Source organism: Pseudophryne corroboree, chromosome 8, assembly GCF_028390025.1.
Source record: "Pseudophryne corroboree isolate aPseCor3 chromosome 8, aPseCor3.hap2, whole genome shotgun sequence".
Classification (NCBI taxonomy): domain Eukaryota; kingdom Metazoa; phylum Chordata; class Amphibia; order Anura; family Myobatrachidae; genus Pseudophryne; species Pseudophryne corroboree.
In genome coordinates, this window is record NC_086451.1 from 260314800 (window position 1) to 260337574 (window position 22775).

Consider the following 22775-nt stretch of genomic DNA (forward strand, 5'->3'; position numbering starts at 1 on the left):
GGAAAGATGAATTCAGCAATGTACAGAGACATCCTGGATGAAAACCTGCTCCAGAGTACTCTTGACCTCAGACTGGGGCGACGGTTCATCTTTAAGAAGGAAAGCGACCCTAAGCACACAGCCATGATATCAAAGGAGTAGCTTCAGGACAACTCTGTGAATGTCCTTGAGTGGCCCAGCCAGAGCCCAGACTTGAATCTGATTGAACATCTCTGGAGAGATCTGAAAATGGCTGTGTACCGACGCATCCCCTCCAACCTGATGGCGCTTGAGAGGTGCTGCAAAGAGAAATGGGCGAAACTGCCCAAAGATAGGTGTGCCAAGCTCGTGGCATCATATTCAAAAAGACTTGAGGCTGTAATTGCTGCCAAAGGTGCATCAACAAAGTATTGAGCAAAGCCTGTGAATACTTATGTACATGTGATTTTTATTTTTTATTTGTAAAAAATTTGCAAAAATCTCAAAAAAAACTTTTTTCATGTTGACATTATGGGGTATTGTGTGGAGAATTTTGAGGGAAAAAATTAATTTATTCCATTTTGGAATAAGGCTGTAACATAACAAAATGTGGAAAAAGTTAAACGCTGTGAATACTTTCCGGATGCACTATATGCTTTGCATTCCGGAGCTTGGTAGATATCGGCAAGTAATCAGTCACCATAGTAGTTGCAGATATTTCTGATATCTACTGCGTTCCCCTGTAGATACATTTGGGGGATACTCATTATTTGTGGGTACCCACAAAAATGGCTATATTCTGGGGATTTCCCGCAAATAATAATTGATAAATACGCACCATTGACAGAGCATGTAAACATATACTGTTCTATACCATTAGTGGCATTGTGGCAGATATGATCTGGAATTAACATGGTGAAAACAGGAGCTAAGTGCCATACTATCTACATCATTGGCTGTCTAAGTGGGAGACTTGCCACTAGATGCTTCCAAACAGAGTATGCAAGTGTGTATAACACAGCGCTCAGCCCCTGATATCTGACCGATACACTGCTCCCAGAGGAAGGCCAATTAAGGCTGAAACGCGTTGGAGGAACAAGACACGATCTAACATATATTATCTTTAAAGAACCGCTGACAGCATTGACCGCTTTCTGCTCCTACAGTCTCCTTCACTGGCTAGTGAAGTGGAGCCGCCGTCAGTGCTGCAGCGCGCCGGGGACTGAATGCCTACAACAGGCTAACAGTACCCGGAAGTGCCGTAGCCGCCGGTGGTCTCGTCATCCCGGAGGTCCATACATCGCTGAGCAGGCTTGCACACAGAAGGTTTACACCGACCGGGGACCGAGACGGAGGGAGAAGCAAGAACAGCGGGGGACGAAAGACAAGGACGATCAGAAGAAGAAGGGTAAGTATATGCACCTGAGGGTTACGGGACGCCGCACCCCCAGAACATATATCCCCCACCGCATACCTGCATTTTCTATTTATATTTAAGTTTCTGCTGTGGTTAGCAGTACTAAGGACGGCTCTGTATAGGGCGAAACACCACCTTTAATAATAAGAATTTACTTACCGATAATTCTATTTCTCGTAGTCCGTAGTGGATGCTGGGAACTCCGTAAGGACCATGGGAATAGCGGCTCCGCAGGAGACTGGGCACAAAAGTAAAGCTTTAGGACTACCTGGTGTGCACCGGCTCCTCCCCCCATGACCCCCCTCCAAGCCTCAGTTAGGACACTGTGCCCGGACGAGCGTACACAATAAGGAAGGATATTGAATCCCGGGTAAGACTCATACCAGCCACACCAATCACACCGTACAACCTGTGATCTGAACCCAGTTAACAGCATGATAACAGAGGAGCCTCTGAAAAGATGGCTCACAACAATAATAACCCGATTTTTGTAACAATAACTATGTACAAGTATTGCAGACAATCCGCACTTGGGATGGGCGCCCAGCATCCACTACGGACTACGAGAAATAGAATTATCGGTAAGTAAATTCTTATTTTCTCTGACGTCCTAGTGGATGCTGGGAACTCCGTAAGGACCATGGGGATTATACCAAAGCTCCCAAACGGGCGGGAGAGTGCGGATGACTCTGCAGCACCGAATGAGAGAACTCCAGGTTCTCCTCAGCCAGGGTATCAAATTTGTAGAATTTAGCAAACGTGTTTGCCCCTGACCAAGTAGCTGCTCGGCAAAGTTGTAAAGCCGAGACCCCTCGGGCAGCCGCCCAAGATGAGCCCACCTTCCTTGTGAAATGGGCTTTTACAGATTTTGGCTGTGGCAGGCCTGCCACAGAATGTGCAAGCTGAATTGTACTACAAATCCAACGAGCAATAGTCTGCTAAGAAGCAGGAGCACCCAGCTTGTTGGGTGCATACAGGATAAACAGCGAGTCAGATTTTCTGACTCCAGCCGTCCTGGAAACATATATTTTCAGGGCCCTGACTACGTCCAGCAACTTGGAGTCCTCCAAGTCCCTAGTAGCCGCAGGTACCACAATAGGCTGGTTCAAGTGAAACGCTGAAACCACCTTAGGGAGAAATTGAGGACGAGTACTCAATTCTGCCCTGTCCGTATGAAAAATTAGGTAAGGGCTTTTATAGGATAAAGTCGCCAATTCTGAGACACGCCTGGCTGAAGCAAGGGCCAACAGCATTACCACTTTCCATGTGAGATATTTTAAGTCCACAGTGGTGAGTGGTTCAAACCAATGTGATTTTAGGAACCCCAAAACTACATTGAGATCCCAAGGTGCCACTGGAGGCACAAAAGGAGGCTGTATATGCAGTACCCCCTTGACAAACGTCTGAACTTCAGGAACTGAAGCCAGTTCTTTCTGGAAGAAAATCGACAGGGCCGAAATTTGAACCTTAATGGACCCCAATTTTAGGCCCATAGACACTCCTGTTTACAGGAAATGCAGGAATCGACCTAGTTGAAATTCCTCCATCGGGGCCTTACTGGCCTCGCACCACGCAACATATTTTCGCCAAATGAGGTGATAATGCTTTGCGGTTACATCCTTCCTGGCTTGACCAGGGTAGGGATGACTTCATCCGGAATGCCTTTTTCCTTCAGGATCCGGCGTTCAACCGCCCTGTCGTCAAACGCAGCCGCGGTAAATCTTGGAATAGACAGGGTCCTTGCTGGAGCAGGTCCCTTCTTAGAGGTAGAGGCCACGGGTCCTCCGTGAGCATCTCTTGAAGTTCCGGGTACCAAGTCCTTCTTGGCCAATCCGGAGCCACGAGTATAGTTCTTACTCCCCTCCGTCTTATAATTCTCAGTACTTTTGGTATGAGAGGAAGAGGAGGGAACACATACACTGACTGGTACACCCACGGTGTTACCAGAGCGTCCACAGCTATTGCCTGAGGGTCCCTTGACCTGGCGCAATACCTGTCCAATTTTTTGTTTAGGCGGGACGCCATCATGTCCACCTTTGGTTTTTCCCAATGGTTTACAATCATGTGGAAGACTTCTGGGTGAAGTTCCCACTCTCCTGGGTGGAGGTCGTGCCTGCTGAGGAAGTCTGCTTCCCAGTTGTCCACTCCCGGAATGAACACTGCTGACAGTGCTATCACATGATTTTCCGCCCAGTGAAAAATCCTTGCAGCTTCTGCCATTGCCCTCCTGCTTCTTGTGCCGCCCTGTCTGTTTACATGGGCGACTGCCGTGATATTGTCCGACTGGATCAGCACCGGCTGACCTTGAAGCAGAGGTCTTGCTTGGCTTAGGGCATTGTAAATGGCCCTTAGCTCCAAAATATTTATGTGAAGTGATGTCTCCAGGCTTGACCACAAGCCCTGGAAATTTTTTTCCCTGTGTGACTGCTCCCCAGCCTCTCAGGCTGGCATCCGTGGTCACCAGGACCCAGTCCTGAATGCCGAATCTGCGGCCCTCTAGAAGATGAGCACTCTGCAACCACCACAGGAGAGACACCCTTGTCTTTGGTGACAGGGTTATCCGCTGATGCATCTGAAGATGCGATCTGGACCATTTGTCCAGCAGGTCCCACTGGAAAGTTCTTGCGTGGAATCTGCCGAATGGAATTTCTTCGTAGGAAGCCACCATTTTTCCCAGGACCCTTGTGCACTGATGCACTGACACTTGGCCTGGTTTTAGGAGGTTTCTGACTAGTTCGGATAACTCCCTGGCTTTCTCCCCGGGAGAAAACACCTTTTTCCGGACTGTGTCCAGGATCATCCCTAGGAATAGAAAGCGTGTCGTCGGGATCAGCTGCGATTTTGGAATATTGAGAATCCAACCGTGCTGCCGCAGCACTATCTGAGATAGTGCTACCCCGACTTCCAACTGTTCCCTGGATCTTGCCCTTATCAGGAGATCGTCCAAGTAAGGGATAACTAAAACTCCCTTCTTTCGAAGGAGTATCATCATTTCGGCCATTACCTTGGTAAAGACCCGGGGTGCCGTGGACAATCCAATCGGCAGCGTCTGAAACTGATAGTGACAGTTCTGTACCACAAACCTGAGGTACCCTTGGAGAAGGGTAAATTTGGACATGTAGGTAAGCATCTTTGATGTCCAGAGAGACCATATAGTCCCCTTCTTCCAGGTTTGCAATCACTGCTCTGAGTGACTCCATCTTGAATTTGAACCTTTGTATGTAAGTGTTCAAGGATTTTAGATTTAAAAATGGTCTCACCGAGCCGTCCGGCTTCGGTACCACAAATAGTGTGGAATAGTACCCCTTTCCCTGTTGCAGGAGGGGTACCTTGATTATCACCTGCTGGGAATACAGCCTGTGAATGGCTTGCAATACTGTCTCCCTGTCTGAGGGAGACGTCGGTAAAGCAGACTTTATGAAACGGCGAGGGGGAGACGTCTCGAATTTCTTGAGACGGGCCCCCACCGTGCCTGAGACCGCTTGTAAAGCCCCAGCGTCATGCTAAGGACTTTGCGGAGGCAGGAGAGGGCTTTTGTTCCTGGGAATTGGCTGTTTGCTGCAGCCTTTTTCCTCTCCCTCTGCCACGGGGCAGAAATGAGGCGCCTTTTGCCCGCTTGCCCTTATGGGGCCGAAAGGACTGCGCCTGATAATACGGCGTCTTCTTAGGTTGAGAAGCTACCTGGGGTAAAAATTTGGATTTTCCAGTGGCCACCAGGTCTGTTAGACCTACCCCAAATAACTCCTCCCTTTTATAAGGCGATACTTCCATATGCCTTTTGGAATCATCATCACCTGACCACTGTCTTGTCCATAACCCTCTTCTGGCAGAAATGGACAGCGCACTTACTCTTGATGCCAGTCGGCAAATATCCCTCTGTGCATCACGCATATATAGAAATGCATCTTTTAAATGCTCTATAGTTAGTAATATACTGTCCCTATCTAGGGTATCAATATTGTCAGTCAGGGAATCCGACCAAGCCACCCCAGCACTGCACATCCAGGCTGAGGCGATTGCTGGTCGCAGTAACACACCCGTGTGAGTGTATATACATTTTAGGATATTTTACTGCTTTCTGTCAGCAGGTTCCTTAAGGGCGGCCGTATCCGGGGACGGTAGTGCCACCTGTTTAGACAAGTGTGTGAGCGCTTTATTCACCCTAAGGGGTGTTTCCCAACGTGCCCTATCCTCTGGCGGGAAGGGGTATGATGCTAATAACTTTTTAGGAATTAACAGTTTTTATCGGGGGAAACCCACGCATCATCACACACTTCATTTAATTCCTCAGATGCAGGAAAAACTACAGGCAGTTTTTTCTCACCCAACCTAATACCCTTTTTAGTGGTACTGGTATTATCAGAAATGTGTAAAAACATTTTCCATAGCCTCAATCATGTAACGTGTGGCCCTATTGGAAGTCACATTCGTCTCTTAATCATCGACACTGGAGTCAGTATCCGTGTCGGCGTCTGTATCTGCCATCTGCGGTAACGGGCGTTTTAGAGCCCCAGATGGCTTTTGAGACACCTGGACAGGCACAGGCTGAGTCGCCGGCTGTCTCATGTCATCAATCTTTTGTAAAGAGCTGACACTGTCACATAATTCCTTCCATAAGCTCATCCACTCAGGTGTCGACTCCCTAGGGGGTGACATCTCTGTTACAGGCAATTGCTCCGCCTCCACCTCATTTTCCTCCTCATACATGTCGACACAACGTACCGACACACAGCACACACACAGGGAATGCTCTGATAGAGGACAGGACCCCACTAGCCCTTTGGGGAGACAGAGGGAGAGTATGCCAGCACACACCAGAGCGCTATATATATATACAGGGATAACCTTATATAAGTGTTTTTCCCCTTATAGCTGCTGTATTGTTATACTGCGCCTAATTAGTGCCCCCCTCTCTTTTTTAACCCCTTTCTGTAGTGTAGTAACTGCAGGGGAGAGCCAGGGAGCTTCCCTCCAACAGAGCTGTGAGAGAAAATGGCGCCAGTGTGCTGAGGAGATAGGCTCCGCCCCCTTCTCGGCGGCCTTTTCTCCCGTTTTTCTGTGGAATCTGGCAGGGGTTAAAATTCATCCATATAGCCCTGGGGGCTATATGTGATGTATTTTCGCCAGCCAAGGTGTTTTTATTGCTGCTCAGGGCGCCCCCCCCTAGCGCCCTGCACCCTCAGTGACCGAAGTGTGAAGTGTGCTGAGGAGCAACGGCGCACAGCTGCAGTGCTGTGCGCTACCTTGGTGAAGACAGGATGTCTTCTGCCGCCGATTTTTCCGGACCTCTTCTTGCTTCTGGCTCTGTAAGGGGGCCGGCGGCGCGGCTCTGGGACCGAGCTCCGAGGCTGGGCCTGTGTTCGGTCCCTCTGGAGCTAATGGTGTCCAGTAGCCTAAGAAGCCCAATCCACTCTGCACGCAGGTGAGTTCGCTTCTTCTCCCCTTAGTCCCTCGATGCAGTGAGCCTGTTGCCAGCAGGTCTCACTGAAAATAAAAAACCTAAAACTAAACTTTCACTAAGAAGCTCAGGAGAGCCCCTAGTGTGCACCCTTCTCGGCCGGGCACAAAAATCTAACTGGGGCTTGGAGGGGGGTCATGGGGGGAGGAGCCGGTGCACACCAGGTAGTCCTAAAGCTTTACTTTTGTGCCCAGTCTCCTGCGGAGCCGCTATTCCCATGGTCCTTACGGAGTTCCCAGCATCCACTAGGACGTCAGAGAAAAGTACATTTTGCGATCAGCATTTTAAACTATACTTCGTTAAATTGGATCATTTGGGTGCACTAACTTTGCGGGACTATGATAGTGATCAGAGACTATTAAAGTCATTTTACAGGAGAAAAATTCACGCAATTTGCATGGCCAGAATTAACTCTTAGTAGTTTAAGGATAACTTAAAGTAATAACAAATTGTCTGGGAGGAGCACTGTGACTCCTAATTAAAAATTCAAGTAATACCTCAATTTGTGACTTATATGTTTGACACAAATCAATGAAATTTATGATTCACACCTGTGACATATTAAAATCAAGACTGCATATACAAGGTCAACACTGACATCCTTTACGGTCAGATATCAGGGGCTGAGCGCTGTGTTATACATACTCTGCAATTTACCTAGTAGGATAGATCACCTACAAACATTAGCAGCTCGCCAAATTCAATAGGTAGCATTGCCTCAGTGTGCAGGTGGTAACCCTCTGAAAGAGTATGCAAGTGTGGCTGATTCAGAGACATACACACTACAGTGCATCTACACTTGCTGCTGAGGCGTTACTGGGCTGTAAACGTTATGCAGAGTTAGACGTAAGTGTGAATACGCTGGCTTAGAAATTATTCTCTTTCACCAAGTCAAGGCTTGTAAGGCAAGTGTTCCCAGGTGATGAAGATGAGTAGTAAACCAAGCATATGCATAGGGGTGGGCATACTACAAAGATGCGTATAACTCAGCCAAGAGAGAATATACACTTTTTTATATACACACAATGCACAAGTGTATACAGTCGATTTGCTTTCAACTCTGCATCAGTCCCGATGTGTTGTCTTCACATGTATTTTAGTGCTTCCTCTACCATTTCCCCAGGTGCCTTATATATTTTGCAGAATACATGTGACACAGCACAACTTTTTGGAGAGCATAATAATGTTGACACTGAACATATAGACTGGGTACATAAGCAAAGCAGTAAAACATCAAACTGTAAGAGGCAGTAAGCTAGCTCTGTAGTTTTTATCTTAACTTTTTTCAACTGACTCTATGCACAAAGCAATAGTTTTGTTAGTAACTATTTATAAAAATAACTATATCAGTATAGTTACCCGACAAGATGAAGTGCATAATTCTTTCATCCATCCCTTGATCGTTAGAAGCTTTGCAGAAGAAGATCCCAGACTGATTGCTATTAGGAGAAGTAATCAGTGCACTCACAACCTGCAAAAGATAATATGCACTATTTACTGACACAAAGTAATGATTAGCATATATGTAAATTATTGCAAATTTAATTTTAATTATCTGAAGCTGTAGAATCAACACTGAGCTCTCATGGTTAAACTGTGTGGCAGTATCGACAGGTGATAATATGTGTGGCTGGAAGGATCTGACACACACAGAGAAAAAAAGGGGTGTGTGAGCACACCCAGTGACCTAGGGGCTGCTGGTGGTCATAGTCAGACAGCACAGAGTGGAAAAGGCTGGGTGGCCAGGGTCAGACCTGGAGGATATAGAGAGATTCCTAAACCTCTGACACTGCACTTGGGAAGTTGTGGCAGCCAGTATAGCAAGGTAGGTTACAGGCAAAGACAGGTAGCAGGCAAAGACTGTGAGATTCTGTAACCCTGTGATGCAGGCAAACTGCCCTATTGAGTAGGGGCCAAGCAGTGAGGTAGTGCCATGAATGGGGGCTAGGCTGTTTGTTGTTTTGTTTCAGCTATTTCGCTGCCAATAAAGTAATATTTAATTTATTTACCTGGAAAAGCTGTGATTGGATCCTGATTAAGCATTTAGACACTGCACCAATAAAACCCTCACCAGCTAATTACCCCATATCACCACATTATATTTAGATTAGAAAAACAGTTGTGTATTCACTGATTGTCCATACAAAATTATAACTGATGTCATTTTACAAGGTTCTCCTTAATACATTTCTATATAATAGAGGGCAGTGGACCTATATAGAAAATAGTATATTTTCACACCTACAATTACAAAAACAGGGTGGCAGCCCTCCTCAATAACAGTTCTTTTTTCCCCACAGTGAAATTAAAAATAATAAGGGGTATCCATTGGTGAAGTACTGTACAGTAAGTTTATTGCAGAATTGGATGGTGTATTAAGTAGCAAAGTACAAGCATTGGGTATGAAATGCCGGTGTTTGTGATGCCAGTGGCCAACAGACCGACAGCGGCATCCCGATGGTAGGAATCCCGATAGGAGAAAGGCAAGTATACTTACCACCAATCCATGCACCCCTGCATGTGCCCTGAGGCACTCCATGGTGCCACGGCACATAGTTTGAGAACCACTGCCATACACCACATGCAGTTCAAGGGAAGGCTCTGACCATGGCTTTTATTTGTGAGTTGTGGTGCAACTATTGCTCTTTCATGCACTAAAATGCTTATTGCGAAAGCCATGGTCATACGGTCAGAAAAATTCTGTAACTTCATATGCACCACCATCTTGCTCTGGGTCTAGATGTGTCACCTCTAAAACAGGCCCATCAGTGCACAAAACAAACACTAAAGCTAGGTACACACTCTGCGAAAGAGTGTTTAGCACACCTGAGAGCCTTGTGAGCCATCAGCATCAAAGGCTACTTCCAAATAAATGTGGAAAAACTCAGCAAAATTAACTACAAATTCATAGGAATACCTTTGCTGCCAATTACAAATAGAAACTGTAGATGGTGGATTCCAGTCGGAATGAGCGAATATTTTGCGATAATGATATTAAATAGAATGATAAGGGTGATGATGAGGATGATAAAATCTTCAACTTCGAGGATGATTATCAATGTTAGACTTAAGCTCACTGGTAGTTTGATTTAACCAAACCACCAAAATGTTTGACTTTGTGTGAGCCCCAACAAACCAAGCACTTCAGCCACAAAAGTGACAGTCCCTGTTGCTGAAAGCTTGATTTGTTAAACTGTGCATGTACTTTTTAATATACAACATAACGGTGGGTGGAAGGGCCCAAGGATAATTCCATTATGCACCATGTTTCATTATAGACTTTGCCCACCTTGCTTTTAGTCTGTCTCCATTTACTTGTATTGGCTAAGGGCATGTGATTTGCTGTTTGGATTCAGTTTGTATTTAAAAATTCACATTTGGAATGTTGGATTTGAATAACTTGTTCAATGTTTCTGATTTACTTGTACTCGGTAATAAATTCTTACCTTCCACTAAATAATCCACCTCAAATCACTTGTACTGGCCTAGGGCCTGTGATTTCCTGTTTGGAGTAAGTGTGATGGTTTTCTAGTTCTCTACTAGAATTTACTCTGGCATCAATCACCTGTACTAGCATGAGAACTGTGATTTGTTGTTTGGATTCAGTTTTCATTTGAAAACTCACATTTGTAAGCTTGGATTTTAATAACTTGTACTGTTTCTGAATTATATTTCTTTATAGTAATTATTGCTTTAACTTTTACTAAATACTCCACCTCCACTGACCTGTACTGGCCTCGGGTATGTGATTTGTGGTTTGGAGTAAGTTAATGGTGATCTTCTGTTCTACTAGTCTTTACTTCAAAAGCAGTCACATGCACTGACATAAGCCCTGTGATTTGCTGTATGGAAAACTCTTCTGGTAATATACTGTATTATATTTTTTAGTAGGCTTTTACTTTTAGGCTATTCTTGATTAATGAAAACATTCTTTTACCCCACTGTGCTTTATTTAGCATGGAGCAGGTGCTCACCAATAGCAGCAATGAGGGCAGTAGTCCCCCCTAACACACAGTCACAGCCACCAGCCCTGGGGACAGGGGTGAGCCTCATACAGCTAGCTGTTTAAATACAACCATATTAATAGGCTGATTTATTTGTGATTCATAGCGTTCTTAGATACCACTTTATACCATACACTATTAGTAATAGTGAGACTATATAATTTTTTTTAAATATATATATATATTTTTTTATAATTCTTACTATATGCTAATCACCAAGCACTTAGTTATGTAGGTTAATAGCTTAGTTACAAATAATTTGCATATATTCAAATATAACTGGGTGCAGCAGGAGGACTGGGCCCTGAAGTAGCTGATCCCCATAGCAGCCGCACCCCTTGCTCCTATTATAGCTACTCCCTTGGTTTGGCTATATTCTTTTAAACTGCCATGTGTTTGTGTAGCTTCTCTGTTGCGCAGTTTAGTCAGTCAGCTCACTGCAGTGAGAACTGGTGAAAAAAGTATTGTGAGCTGTGTGGTGGTCAATTTGACTCTAAACGACTGGTACATTTATTGAGGATACTAACACTGTGGAAACAAAGCAGGCCGACATCACATGATTTTAGCTGTTTTTATATATTTTTATAGAAATCGAAAACCAAAACAATTGGGGGTGGTCGAAAAACAAATCACAGGGGTCTGCACTCCTAATAGTCCTAAAATTACAGAATTATAAACTTAATTATGAAGGTCCCATCTTCTAAGCTAGCTTCTGAAATGTTAACTTCCCATATGTTTAATATTCTCGTTTCTGTCACTTTCTGTAGTTGGAAGTTAACATTGCTGAAGCTTACTCGTAGGATGGTGCTCCCATATACGCCATCACTGAAAACTAGGGAGGAGAGGATGGATTTTGCTGTTTTATAACTTACGAAAATGTTCAAAGTAAAAGGTGTGTTTACAAAAGAGGATATTGGCAATGCTTCACTGCAATGCTGAAAAGAAAACCTTGATATTATATGCTTTATAATATAATGCAACTGTTACTAGCCAGTTGAGTTATGTCATGTTGGTCTCTCAGAACATTAGCTTTTTGATCTAATATAAAACTTTTCTATTTGATCATTTGGAATCTTAAAAATTATGCATTCAATTAAAGTAGTTTGGAGTCAGGTATAGCCACCAAACCTAGTGACATGAGCACAAAGGTTTATTCCATCAAATAAAATGTAATTAAATGACTGGGTCAGGATTTCACTCAGTGAGAATGCAATGGTCACTGCAAATATAGTAGAGAGATTATCAAGTTTTGGGCATAAGTGTAATTTGGAATATACTGCAACTATTTTAAGAGCAAGGTCACCACCTCTTGTTGGAGCATCTTGAGACCTGGGGCTTGACTCAGAGGTGTACACACAACCAATGTCGGGTGTAGTGGAGTGTTTTTTGTGTCACTGTGCATGTATCCTAAGTGTGTCCACACAGGGTCACTTGAAAATACAGTGGGCATTTCTGGGCAGACGTACAGAGATGGTCTGTGTTATGGGCGTGTTATGGGCATGCCCGTGAAAGTAGCTGTATACACTAAAGCTCAATCACATTGCAGGCCATACTTAGACGGAAAAAACTGCAGCTGCCACAGGGCTGGTACAAGTTTCTATGCTGTGACCAATGATGACATCTAAAGACATACTAATCAGTATTACTGTGTGCACGAAGTGGACAGATCAGACCTTACACAATTGGACACATGGATGTACACTAGGGGAGGACTTTGTAATGGCATTTGCGTAAAGTCGCAGATGGGCAACCACCAATAGATGCAGCTGTGGGCACCTTTGTGACCACCTCTAAATCAGCCCCCGGGATCCATCTGGCAGCCAGCGGACTACATTAGTCTTCCTATACTCCACCTGCAGCCTACAACATGAGATCGTTAAAATGGCAATTGGGTGGCAGCTGAAGAAAAGGTTTATTTCATGCAGTAATTTTCCTTGCCTCTTCCCAATATGATTTCCGGCAGTGGTGACACAAGGCAAGTGGGAAAGGGGCCATTGGGAGTGGAGTTGAGAGACAGATGTTGCAATGCATCAGCAACAATTAATGAATTCTGTAATGTCCAATCAGAAAACATTTCTCACTACAGCCAGTGAGGGGACAGCTGATCTGATTGCCTAGGTATGAAAAGGACTCTTTTCTTTCACTCACATTGTCTCTTCTCTAGGACCAGTTTGTTCACAGTATTTTTGTTATCACAGTTAGGTTACTTTATTCCAGAAATACTGCAGTGTAAGATGAAAAAAATAGCTTTATATTTAGAAGAACAATTAAAATGGAAAGAAGTCTAAGTTGGATATGCTTAAACCTTGATGCAGCTCCATACTTAGAGTATATTTAGTTGAATGTATTATATGCAGGCTGTAAAACAATGTCCCACTCTATTTTAGTAATTGTGTGTGCAGGGACTGTAAACCTTATATGACAATTTCTTAAAGAATAACAGCAGGACCAAACAAAAAGAAAATGAATGTGAGGCCTACAAAATCTAGTAGACTGTACACCACATATCAAAAGCCAACAGCTCTCCAAGCTCATTATCTCAATAGCATGATGTTATAGTAGGACCCATAGCAGAATAACAGAACAAATGCATAAGATGATATGATAAGATGAAAACATAATACACATCTAATTGGTAAATTGAAAAGTCTTATTTGTGGTCTGGAGCTATGTTACAATAAGATAACTAAAGTAAACCAACTACTGTAGATTGTACAGAAATTGTAAGGAATGGCTGATACTGACTTGTAGTGAGGGCCCATCATTCCTGATTTCAGTCTAGCAGCGTGTGGTCCAATATTTTATGCATTATGCTTATTTATTACTTTAAACTTTACTCCTCATATGACTAAAGACTTCATAGTTCATCAGTCTTTTTCTTGCACTGATTCTCCTTGTGCTGATAAATGGAAACTCTCTGATATTTCAGAGACATAGCATATGGCATGCCTTAAATAGTTTTAATTCTAGCCATCAGTTAAAAGAAAAAACGAGGTTTGTGCAGCTATTAAAGTAAATGTGAGTCTATGGCTGAGACATCTAGACAAACTTAAGTGTGATATATGTATATATCTTGCAATATATCATACTATAAAAACACACACACAGTAATCATTGTATGTTTTCCCTGTATTATACATTTTTGTACCAGGCTTTCATAATAAGACAAAGTGAAGCACAGCAGAGTATTCAAATAACTTTCATATAATTCATTTCTCTTTGCTATTGTTTCATTATTAGGATTTAGGCAACTGTTTAGTTAATAGAAATCACAGGTTACTAATGGAAAGTTGCACTTCAAAGATTATAAAAAAATACACTGTAACATTTAAAATGTTATTCCCATCATCACTTGCATGTTGTGTAGATTACAAATGTAAATTATCTGAATGTAGCAATGCAATTTATTCAGGTAAATAGTTGATTATATTTGATGATTTTTCAAAGTGCTCAACTCTTTTACTTGATGGGTAATACATTGTTACTATGTATATCCTTCAAGTCTCACTGTTGGCTTTACGGTTTACGTAGAAATATAATGAGTGAAACAATAAGGGCCATATGCAATTGCGGTCGAATTGCCGCAAATGTCGAAAAACGGGGCATTTTCGACACAAAAAAATGATTCGACAATGCAATACAGTACTTTTCGACAAAAAAAAACGGTTGTTTCAGATTCGACTTTTTGCAATTCGACAATTGTCAAATTCGACATGTCTGCAATGGTAAAAATGCGGCTTTTCGACAAAAGTATATTCAATTGAAGAATGTCGATTTGACAACAGTGCTTTTCGACAGTCATTTCGTCAATTTCAGTCCGCCTCATTTTGCTAGTGGGATCTAATAATTTTTTTTAAAAACGTGTTTTTTTGTGTTTTTTTATTGCTAATAGCATATCTATTTATATTAGAAAGGATTATCTACTTGGTTTGTCTATTAAGAGCCACAAGTATTATTTAATATATTTTTTAAAATATTTTTTTTTTTTTACTGACTAAAATAATATGGAGAGATCAGAGCATGTTTTTCAGTGGTAAGGGGTGGGAATGGCTTAAAAATCAAGAAAAAAAATGTGTGGGGTCCCCCCTCCTAAGCATAACCAGCCTCGGGCTCTTTAAACCGGTCCTGGTTGTAAAAATACGGGGAAAAGAATGACAGGGGATCCCCCATATTTTAACAACCAGCACCGGGCTCTGCATCTGGTCCTGGTGCAAAAAATACGAGGGACAAAAGACGCAGGGGTCCCCCGTATTTTTCACACCAGCACCGGGCACCACTAGCTGGAGAGATAATGCCACAGCCGGGGGACACTTTTATACCGGTCCCTGCGGCCGTGGCATTAAATCCCCAACTAGTCACCGCTGGCCGGGGTACCCTGGAGGAGTGTGGACCCCTTAAATCAAGGGGTCCCCCCCTCCAGCCACCCAAGAGCCAGGGGTGAAGCCCGAGGCTGTCCCCCCCCCCATCCAAGGGCTGCGGATGGGAGGCTGATAGCCAAGTGACAAAATAAAGAATATGGAGAACATTGAGACTAAGGGTAGGCCTATGGCTGCACAGTCTGGACACATCAGTACAGATGCAGGCGCCATGTTTTAGCACGTACGAGCTTGCAGCTGATGGCACATACATGCCCCTGAACAAAATGGCCATGACATGCTTTAGTTTTTAAACCAGTTCCCGTAAACTCCCTGTTAACACCTCCAAATGGTCACTTCCTGTCAATTACTTTTCCTTAAATCCTACGAGATTGCAGTGGTGCCTTGGCACATGCACTTTGTGATAGCAGGTCATGCGCAGTCTGCCAATAATTGCTACGTTGCATGATAATTGCCCATTATGTACAAACATGAATTAGGCCCAAAGGCTTTTTCTCTAAGTTAAACAGAGATGCTAAAAGATAGCTACAAATAGGTGATTAGATAAAATGTGACAGTGTCCCTGTCCCACATGAGGAACTCATGCAGAACACCTGGTCATAGGATGCACAGGAAATCAAACCATTCCCGCTCTCATCACTAGATTTTTACATTGATAAAAGTTTTGCAAATATGAGCACAAGAGATGACTTTTACTGGACCGTCAGGTCAATTTATCAGCATTGTTATTCAGCAGGAGACTCCTAGGTTAACAGTTCTACTGTAGGGCACACACTATACACTGTACTGTGCATGTGTTTGGATTTACACGGTTGATCTGGCAAAAGACCATGGGCCTAATTCAGCATGGGTTGTAGATGTGCAAAAAAATCACACACCTACAACCCATTACTCTAACATGCGGGGCGACGCCCAGAACAGTGCAAGTCCGCCCCGCATGCTGGGTCCTGCTCCCCCCACAAACATGTGAGTGCACTCACATGTTTACTGTTGCCTCCTGCCTACGCAGCCTAGACGTGAAGGCAGCTAATGGGCCGCCATCTTTTTTTATCATTGCAGCTGCGTGCGAGGTCAAGCAGCCACAACTGCCCGCCCATCCAACGGTCAGGACACGCCTACATTGCCTGGATCATGCCCCTAAAGCGGAGCGGCGATGCCCACAAAACACGACATCGACTCCCCATTCCCTCCCCCTTCTAGGTCTTAAACTAGGTTCTGAAGAAAATGCAGTTTAAGACCTTGTGCATGCGCATACATGCATATGCGCATGCGCTGATGTGCTAAAATTGCTCCGTAGCGATTTCAGCAGTTCAGCGATCCATGCTGAATTAGGCCCTATGTGTGATGTATTTCTAAAGTCAAGAATGGTGTTTGTTTACACAGCAGCAGAACACAGGAGTAAAATGATTCAGAAAATAGGATAAAGTAAGAATAGACACAATTTCGGTATGTAAACTTACCTTATTTTTATCTTCAGGGGTAACTTTGACTTTTTCAATAACAGGCCTTGTGTGTACATCAGTGATGTCAAATTCCAGAGATGATAGAGGAATCTTTTCCACCATGAGATCCACATCACACCTTGCAGGGAAGACGAGAGCATTTAGAGACTGCAGACCCTTATTCGCACTCAGGGGCGTTTTAAGAGAGGAGGAGGCCCGTGTTTAACCTCCTCCGTTCGGGCCCCCTCCTCTGTGCCAAGAGCACTGTAGAGTCTGAGCTCTAGAGGGCTCAGACTCTACTGCGCAGATCTCCGGGAAAATGGTGCGGTGGCCATTTTCCCTGAGATTTCTCTACTGCGCATGCGCAGAACTCGGTGAAAATGGCCGCTGAGCCATTTTCACGGAGTTCTAATAGTGCTGCGGATGCCGGCGCTGGACTTCAGAGGGGTGAGTCTTTTAAAAATGGGTGCAGTGTGTGCGGTGGGGGCCCCCTCTGGACTCAGAGGCCCGTGTGCACCGCACACACTGCACCCATTATATAAATGCCGGTGTTCGCACTTCAGTCAACACAATTTGGCTGATTGCTCCATGTGTATGAAAACACAGATGAGTAATATACTAGGAGGATTGTAATATGGTATTTATATTTAGGAAATTGCTGTGTAAGCTAGAGCATAGCATCGCCATCTCTGAGCTTAGCGTAAGGATTTAGGACAGTAGACAAAGTACTGGTATTAAATGAATGGGAAACAGGCTGCATAAGCACCATGTATTACAAACTAGGGATTTAAGATTGATCAAGTTCAGTTATAAAAACTACTGTATGTCATACTGTAGAACATAAAGGAAAAGCTCACTCAGCCATTTATTTTATAAACAACATCAGCAGAGCCCCAGTGCTGCATAAATCACAGGGAAAATGGTACAGTGACCATTTTCCTGCAGATTTCCATATGCGCAGTACAGAAATCACTGGGAGCATGGAGGAACATATAAAAAGGGTAGACACAGATGGAGTAGGTAGTGAGCATGGAACAGAGGGTTAGGGTGAGAGATGGCTGCGTTTGATGAAGAAGTTGGTCTTATGAGCTCATTTGAAGTTTTATAGAGAGGTGGGGAGCCTGATATGGAGTGGGAGAGAATTCCAGAGATAGGGAGTAGCACAGGCAAAATCTTGGAGGCGGGAATGGGAGGAAGTACTTAGCTGGCAGAAGAGGCAGCATTCGTTTGTGGAGCAAAGAAGGAAGGAGGGAGTGTAAAGGGAGATGATGTCTGAGCTGTAAATGGGACAGGAATGTCTCTGTGAGAAGCATGAATTGGGTTCAGAAGAGGAACGGGAGCCAATGTAGTACTTGTAGGAGAGGGGAGGCAGACGTAGTATGTTTGGAGAGGAAGATGAGCCGGGCAGCAGCATGGAGGATGGATTGGAGTGGAGAGAAGTGGTAGTTTGGAGGCCAGATAGGAGGTTACAGAAGTCCAATCTGGAGATGACCAGTGAATGGATGAGGGTCTTAGTAGCATCCAGAATGAGAAAGGGTCTGATCCTGAAACATTTTTGAGATAGAAATGAAAGGACTACTAAAGGTACTGAATTAATTGTTTGAAGGAGAGTGAAGAATCAAGGATATTTCTAAGACAGCTCACTTGGGGGCTAGAGGAGATGGTTGTGCCATCAATAGATAATGAAATTGGGGGAAGTGAGGTTATGCAGGAGGGTGGGAAGATATATGTATACTATACCGATTTAATGTACAATAAAATAAAAATAAAAGTTCACAGTAGTGCCGGACTGACCGACTGGCACTTCTGAGCCCGCATGCAGAAAGGCGGGGGTTGCCGTGAGACCACGCTATGTGACTCACAACACATGCCCCTTTTACATGTGCACACATCTATGGCACTCACACCCATAGGGATGTCGGCGCTGTATACAATCCTGTTACATCCTTTGGTCACTATAGTTTTTTTAAATCTATTTTCAATAATTTGGGAATGTATTGCATTGCAGGAAAATGTCAGTTAAATTGATGAAAGGATACATGGCTCAAACTTTGAGATGAATGAGCTATGATCAAATTGATTGGCCCCTGTGGACAATATATTTGTAAAAAATGAAAATATTTTCACATCTTAAAGCTTTTACTGTAACTATGATGTGTTCAATAATAAATGACCGGCTTGCTACACATGTATGATCTATTCATGTCCAGCAGACAATGGGTTTTATGTTTCATTCCAACCTATCATGTCCGTGATTGCGTTTTCCTGAGTATAAGACAACATTAGATGGGCGAGACAGTTTCTCATCAAGGGTCTTTGATAATTTCATTTGCACTCTGGGACAATTAGCATGTTCTCTTGGAGGCTTACAGTCGGAAAGAGACCAATAGTTGGTCCGACATTCAGGATTTGTAAGTGCAAGTCAGGGATTTGAGAGGAAACAAAGTAAATCAGCATTTGGCTGGGAAGAACAATAGGCACAATCTGACTCTCCTTCTGGACTGAAGAGAGGCAGAGAGAAGAAGAGAGGAAACCAGGCAAGTGCAGGAAATAAATCCATGCGTCATATCACGCAGAAATCCTTGTATGACTTCTGTGTGAAAGAGATAAGACTATTCTGTCCACAAGCATAACCCTATGCTAACACACAAGATATATGGTCTTCACTGTCCCTCCGGTTTCAACTGCACCTCTGCTGCACATATTTATTCTGAACATATTAGTACACTTTAAATGTACAGGATCAAGGCATAGAAAGAGAAAGATACAAAGTAGATAAAGGCATAGTAGTAGACCTTTGTACATTAACACTAGTTTAGAGTAGAGATGAGCGGGTTCGGTTTTCTCGGATTTACCCGAATCTCCTTATTGGCTCACGGACGTCACGTGTTTTGGTTAGCCAATAAGAAAAATCCAGAAAAAAAGAACTTGCGATAATTCTGGCGTTAAGAACTGAGTAAATCCGAACCCGCTCATCTCTAGTTTAGAGCGGGTGAAATATCCAGTCTTTCATTTGAAGGTCTTTGTTGTTGTTTTTTCTCAGTTTGTAAAATTTCTTTTTAGTTGTTTAAAACAACATTAAAAAAAATGTGAAACAAAGGAAAGGTGATTGAGGTGGGTAATCACAGCACATTTTTGCTGCATATATCCTCAAGAGTTATTGATTACTGTGAGCTGCTACCACATGGATGGAAAGTCTCCAATCGCATGTACACGTTCTGTTATGCAAAATATTGCCATATTTAATCCATATAGAGTATATTGCTTTGCGCAGAGCCCGTTAGTCTATGTCATATGTTGGCTTTTCTCCAGCCACTATATGGAGGTTCCTCTATTCAGTACTGTGTACTTTGCAAATAACAAAGCAGTTTAATTGATAATAGCCAGATTGTGACCCTCTCGTTGGATTATGCATGCTAATAGGTGATTACGTCATAATATAGTTATTACTTATAATCAAGGTTGGAAAAGTTTCCCCATGGGCTTTGTGATTACAAGCAGCATGAAAGAGGAAATGAGGGGAACAATTTCTGTTTGTATAGGGATATTTTAACTTGAATGATCCTGTCTGGTATTTCTCTCCCACCCACCTTTTCTATATGAGGTATTTGCAAACATCTGTGGGGACTCAGGAGATATTACTTACGTTGTTTGTGTGTGTGGACATGACTGCCAGTGCCAGGTGATTGTGGGAGGAGGGTTTCCATAGGCTGTGCACTGGAAGCGCTGACTCTCTCCAAGCAGTACTGGTTGCACTCTGTGGAAGTCTGTCTCCTTCTCGTAGATGATAGGCTTAACTGGAAAATGGGCAAACACAGGACATGGTCACATAGATATAAATCAATCCTAGCTGGCCTAATGGTTGCATAAACTACTTGAGCTTGTATGTAATGCAATAACCTGTATAATCCAAAGTAGATCTGATCTGAGTCATAATAAATAGTAGTAAAAATGCACAGTGGTTGATAGAACGGCTATGGTGGGAGAAATGAAAGTCAGAAGGAAGTCAGAAAAATAAAGACGTTTACTATCCATAATCCTGTTCTGCTACTGATAGTCCTCAGTATCCTAATGTTCTGCCAGCTGCAGAATATAGTTGTAACTTCATGTATGCTTAGCAGACTCTCACGGTTTGGCTCACAATTAAGCCAGATGGCCATACAAATATTTGGGGGTCTATAACAAATTAATTAAATATTCTACACTATTTATTTTAATAAGCTACTTAGACCCAGTTTATTGTAAGCTTTCACTCCTGCCCTTTGATAAAGTGTAGTTTTATGCCAATATCACTTTCTGCATTTCTGTTGCAACCATAGCGACCTGATGTCAATGCTTTGTGAAAAATAATGGTTTACCAATGCTGGCTATGTATTTTACTTATGTATAGTATGATAACATCTGGGATGGGCAATCTTTTATCACTGCCTGGGAGAGCAGCATGAGAGATAGAGTACCAGCAGTAATGCAGCAGTTTTCTAACATTATCTAAATATATCAGTTATGATGCCGACACACTTTGCAATACAATCTTATTATTATTATTATCACTAGTAAACAGCTATTTTATTTATTACACTATATCAATGTGTGGACCCATTAATTTGTTCTACCAGAGTGTGCAAACTGACTTTATTATAGCATTCTTATGAACTGTACAGTATGTAAGTTAAGATAATGAGATGATAGAGTTTCTGCATGTCTTTTGAACTATACTTCCAGGATACGTGGGTTTGCCTTGAATCAAGGTAATGTTCTGTAGTGTGACTTGCCTCGTTAATTGTCATGACAAAAACAGACGCTCCATTGGGGGAAATCCTGTAATAATATATCATAATCAAGACTAACTCCATAAATGGGGATGTGAGAAGGAAGCAGGAGCTTTGGGATTAATGTTTTGGCAACAACTTCAGGAATGAGAAGCAGTTGTGGTAGGATATAAAGCCAGCTGATAGTTATCAGGGGGAAAGGCTTCCGATTAACACACTACTTGAAGCAATTAAGAAAACAGCAGATTTCAATGAAGAACTTTGTGCAGGAAGTGTAACATTTCACTCATTGTCTTGAGTGCTCAGGAGCAGATAATTCATTAAGGAAACTGTGAAACTCCAGAAATAATACAAATCACATGTTGTTGTTACTTGGCTTTAGCATCTACCCTTGGTTTGTACCAGTCTCAAGATGTTGAAACATATTGGATAACTGACACTGGCTATGTATTCTACTTACTGTATATGTGTGATAACATCTGGGATGGGCAATCTTATCACTGACTGGGTGAGCAGCATGAGAGATAGAGCAGTAGCAGTAATGTGGGAGGTTGTCTAACACTGTCTAAATATATCAGTTATGCTGATGACACATTGCAATCCAATCTTATTACATCACTGTAATCAGATAAAATCAATCTATTTCCATATTACATAGAGTATTAAGATAAACTTTAAATAAAAGACTCCCCAAAAGCATTGGTCAACACTTGACCAATGCTTCTGTTCTTCTTTCACCTTTTATGACCCATTTTAGCCAAATGGAAAAAAAAATTCCTATAAAACACACAGACCTGTACACTACAGTGTCCAGTGAGTGAAACATGATTATAGCAATTACTATATACTCTCTATTACCAGCTATCACATCACTTGGGCTCTTGCATGTCGTGTTATGACTGCCTGAAACTCCCCCTCACCCACCATAAGTGGCCATAACATACATTACTTGAAATTATTATTTTATTTATACAGCACCAACAAAAGCACTAAAGCAATGTTTATTAATTTCCATACATTCCTGCCCCACTGAACCTTACAATTTAATTTACTTTTTACAGTTGCACAAACACACACTAGGGTACAGTTAGTGCTATGGTAGAGGAGGGAGGTTCTGATGTTCAGAACCCCACCACTTCCATACCACCATACCTCCCAGCAGTCAGATTTGAGCTTCAAAAGGGAAAGAGTTCTACGAAAACTGCAGAATTTTGGGGATGTTCTAAACAGGGTTTAAGTGAATAGGGGCAGGACTTCTTTTGTCCCTGTTATGCATGTCTAAATGTTCAATGTAGACTAGTATCATGCATGAAGCTAATCTGACTGCCACACAGTCTCCTCAAAGTGCTGT

The 22775-nt window shown here is 42.8% G+C and overlaps 1 protein-coding gene across 1 annotated transcript in view; it reads right to left on the reverse strand.

Annotated features, from left to right (window-relative positions):
* The window catches only part of LOC134948917 (vascular endothelial growth factor receptor kdr-like), a 334002-nt gene that overhangs the window by 116511 nt on the left and 194716 nt on the right, over positions 1 to 22775 (reverse strand). Inside the window, exons 10-12 of the mRNA XM_063937198.1 lie at positions 20302 to 20452; positions 16674 to 16794; positions 8193 to 8304 (exon numbers count right to left, since the gene is read on the reverse strand). Of these exons, the coding sequence (XP_063793268.1) occupies positions 8193 to 8304; positions 16674 to 16794; positions 20302 to 20452 (384 nt within the window). The remainder of the gene's footprint in view (positions 1 to 8192; positions 8305 to 16673; positions 16795 to 20301; positions 20453 to 22775) is intronic.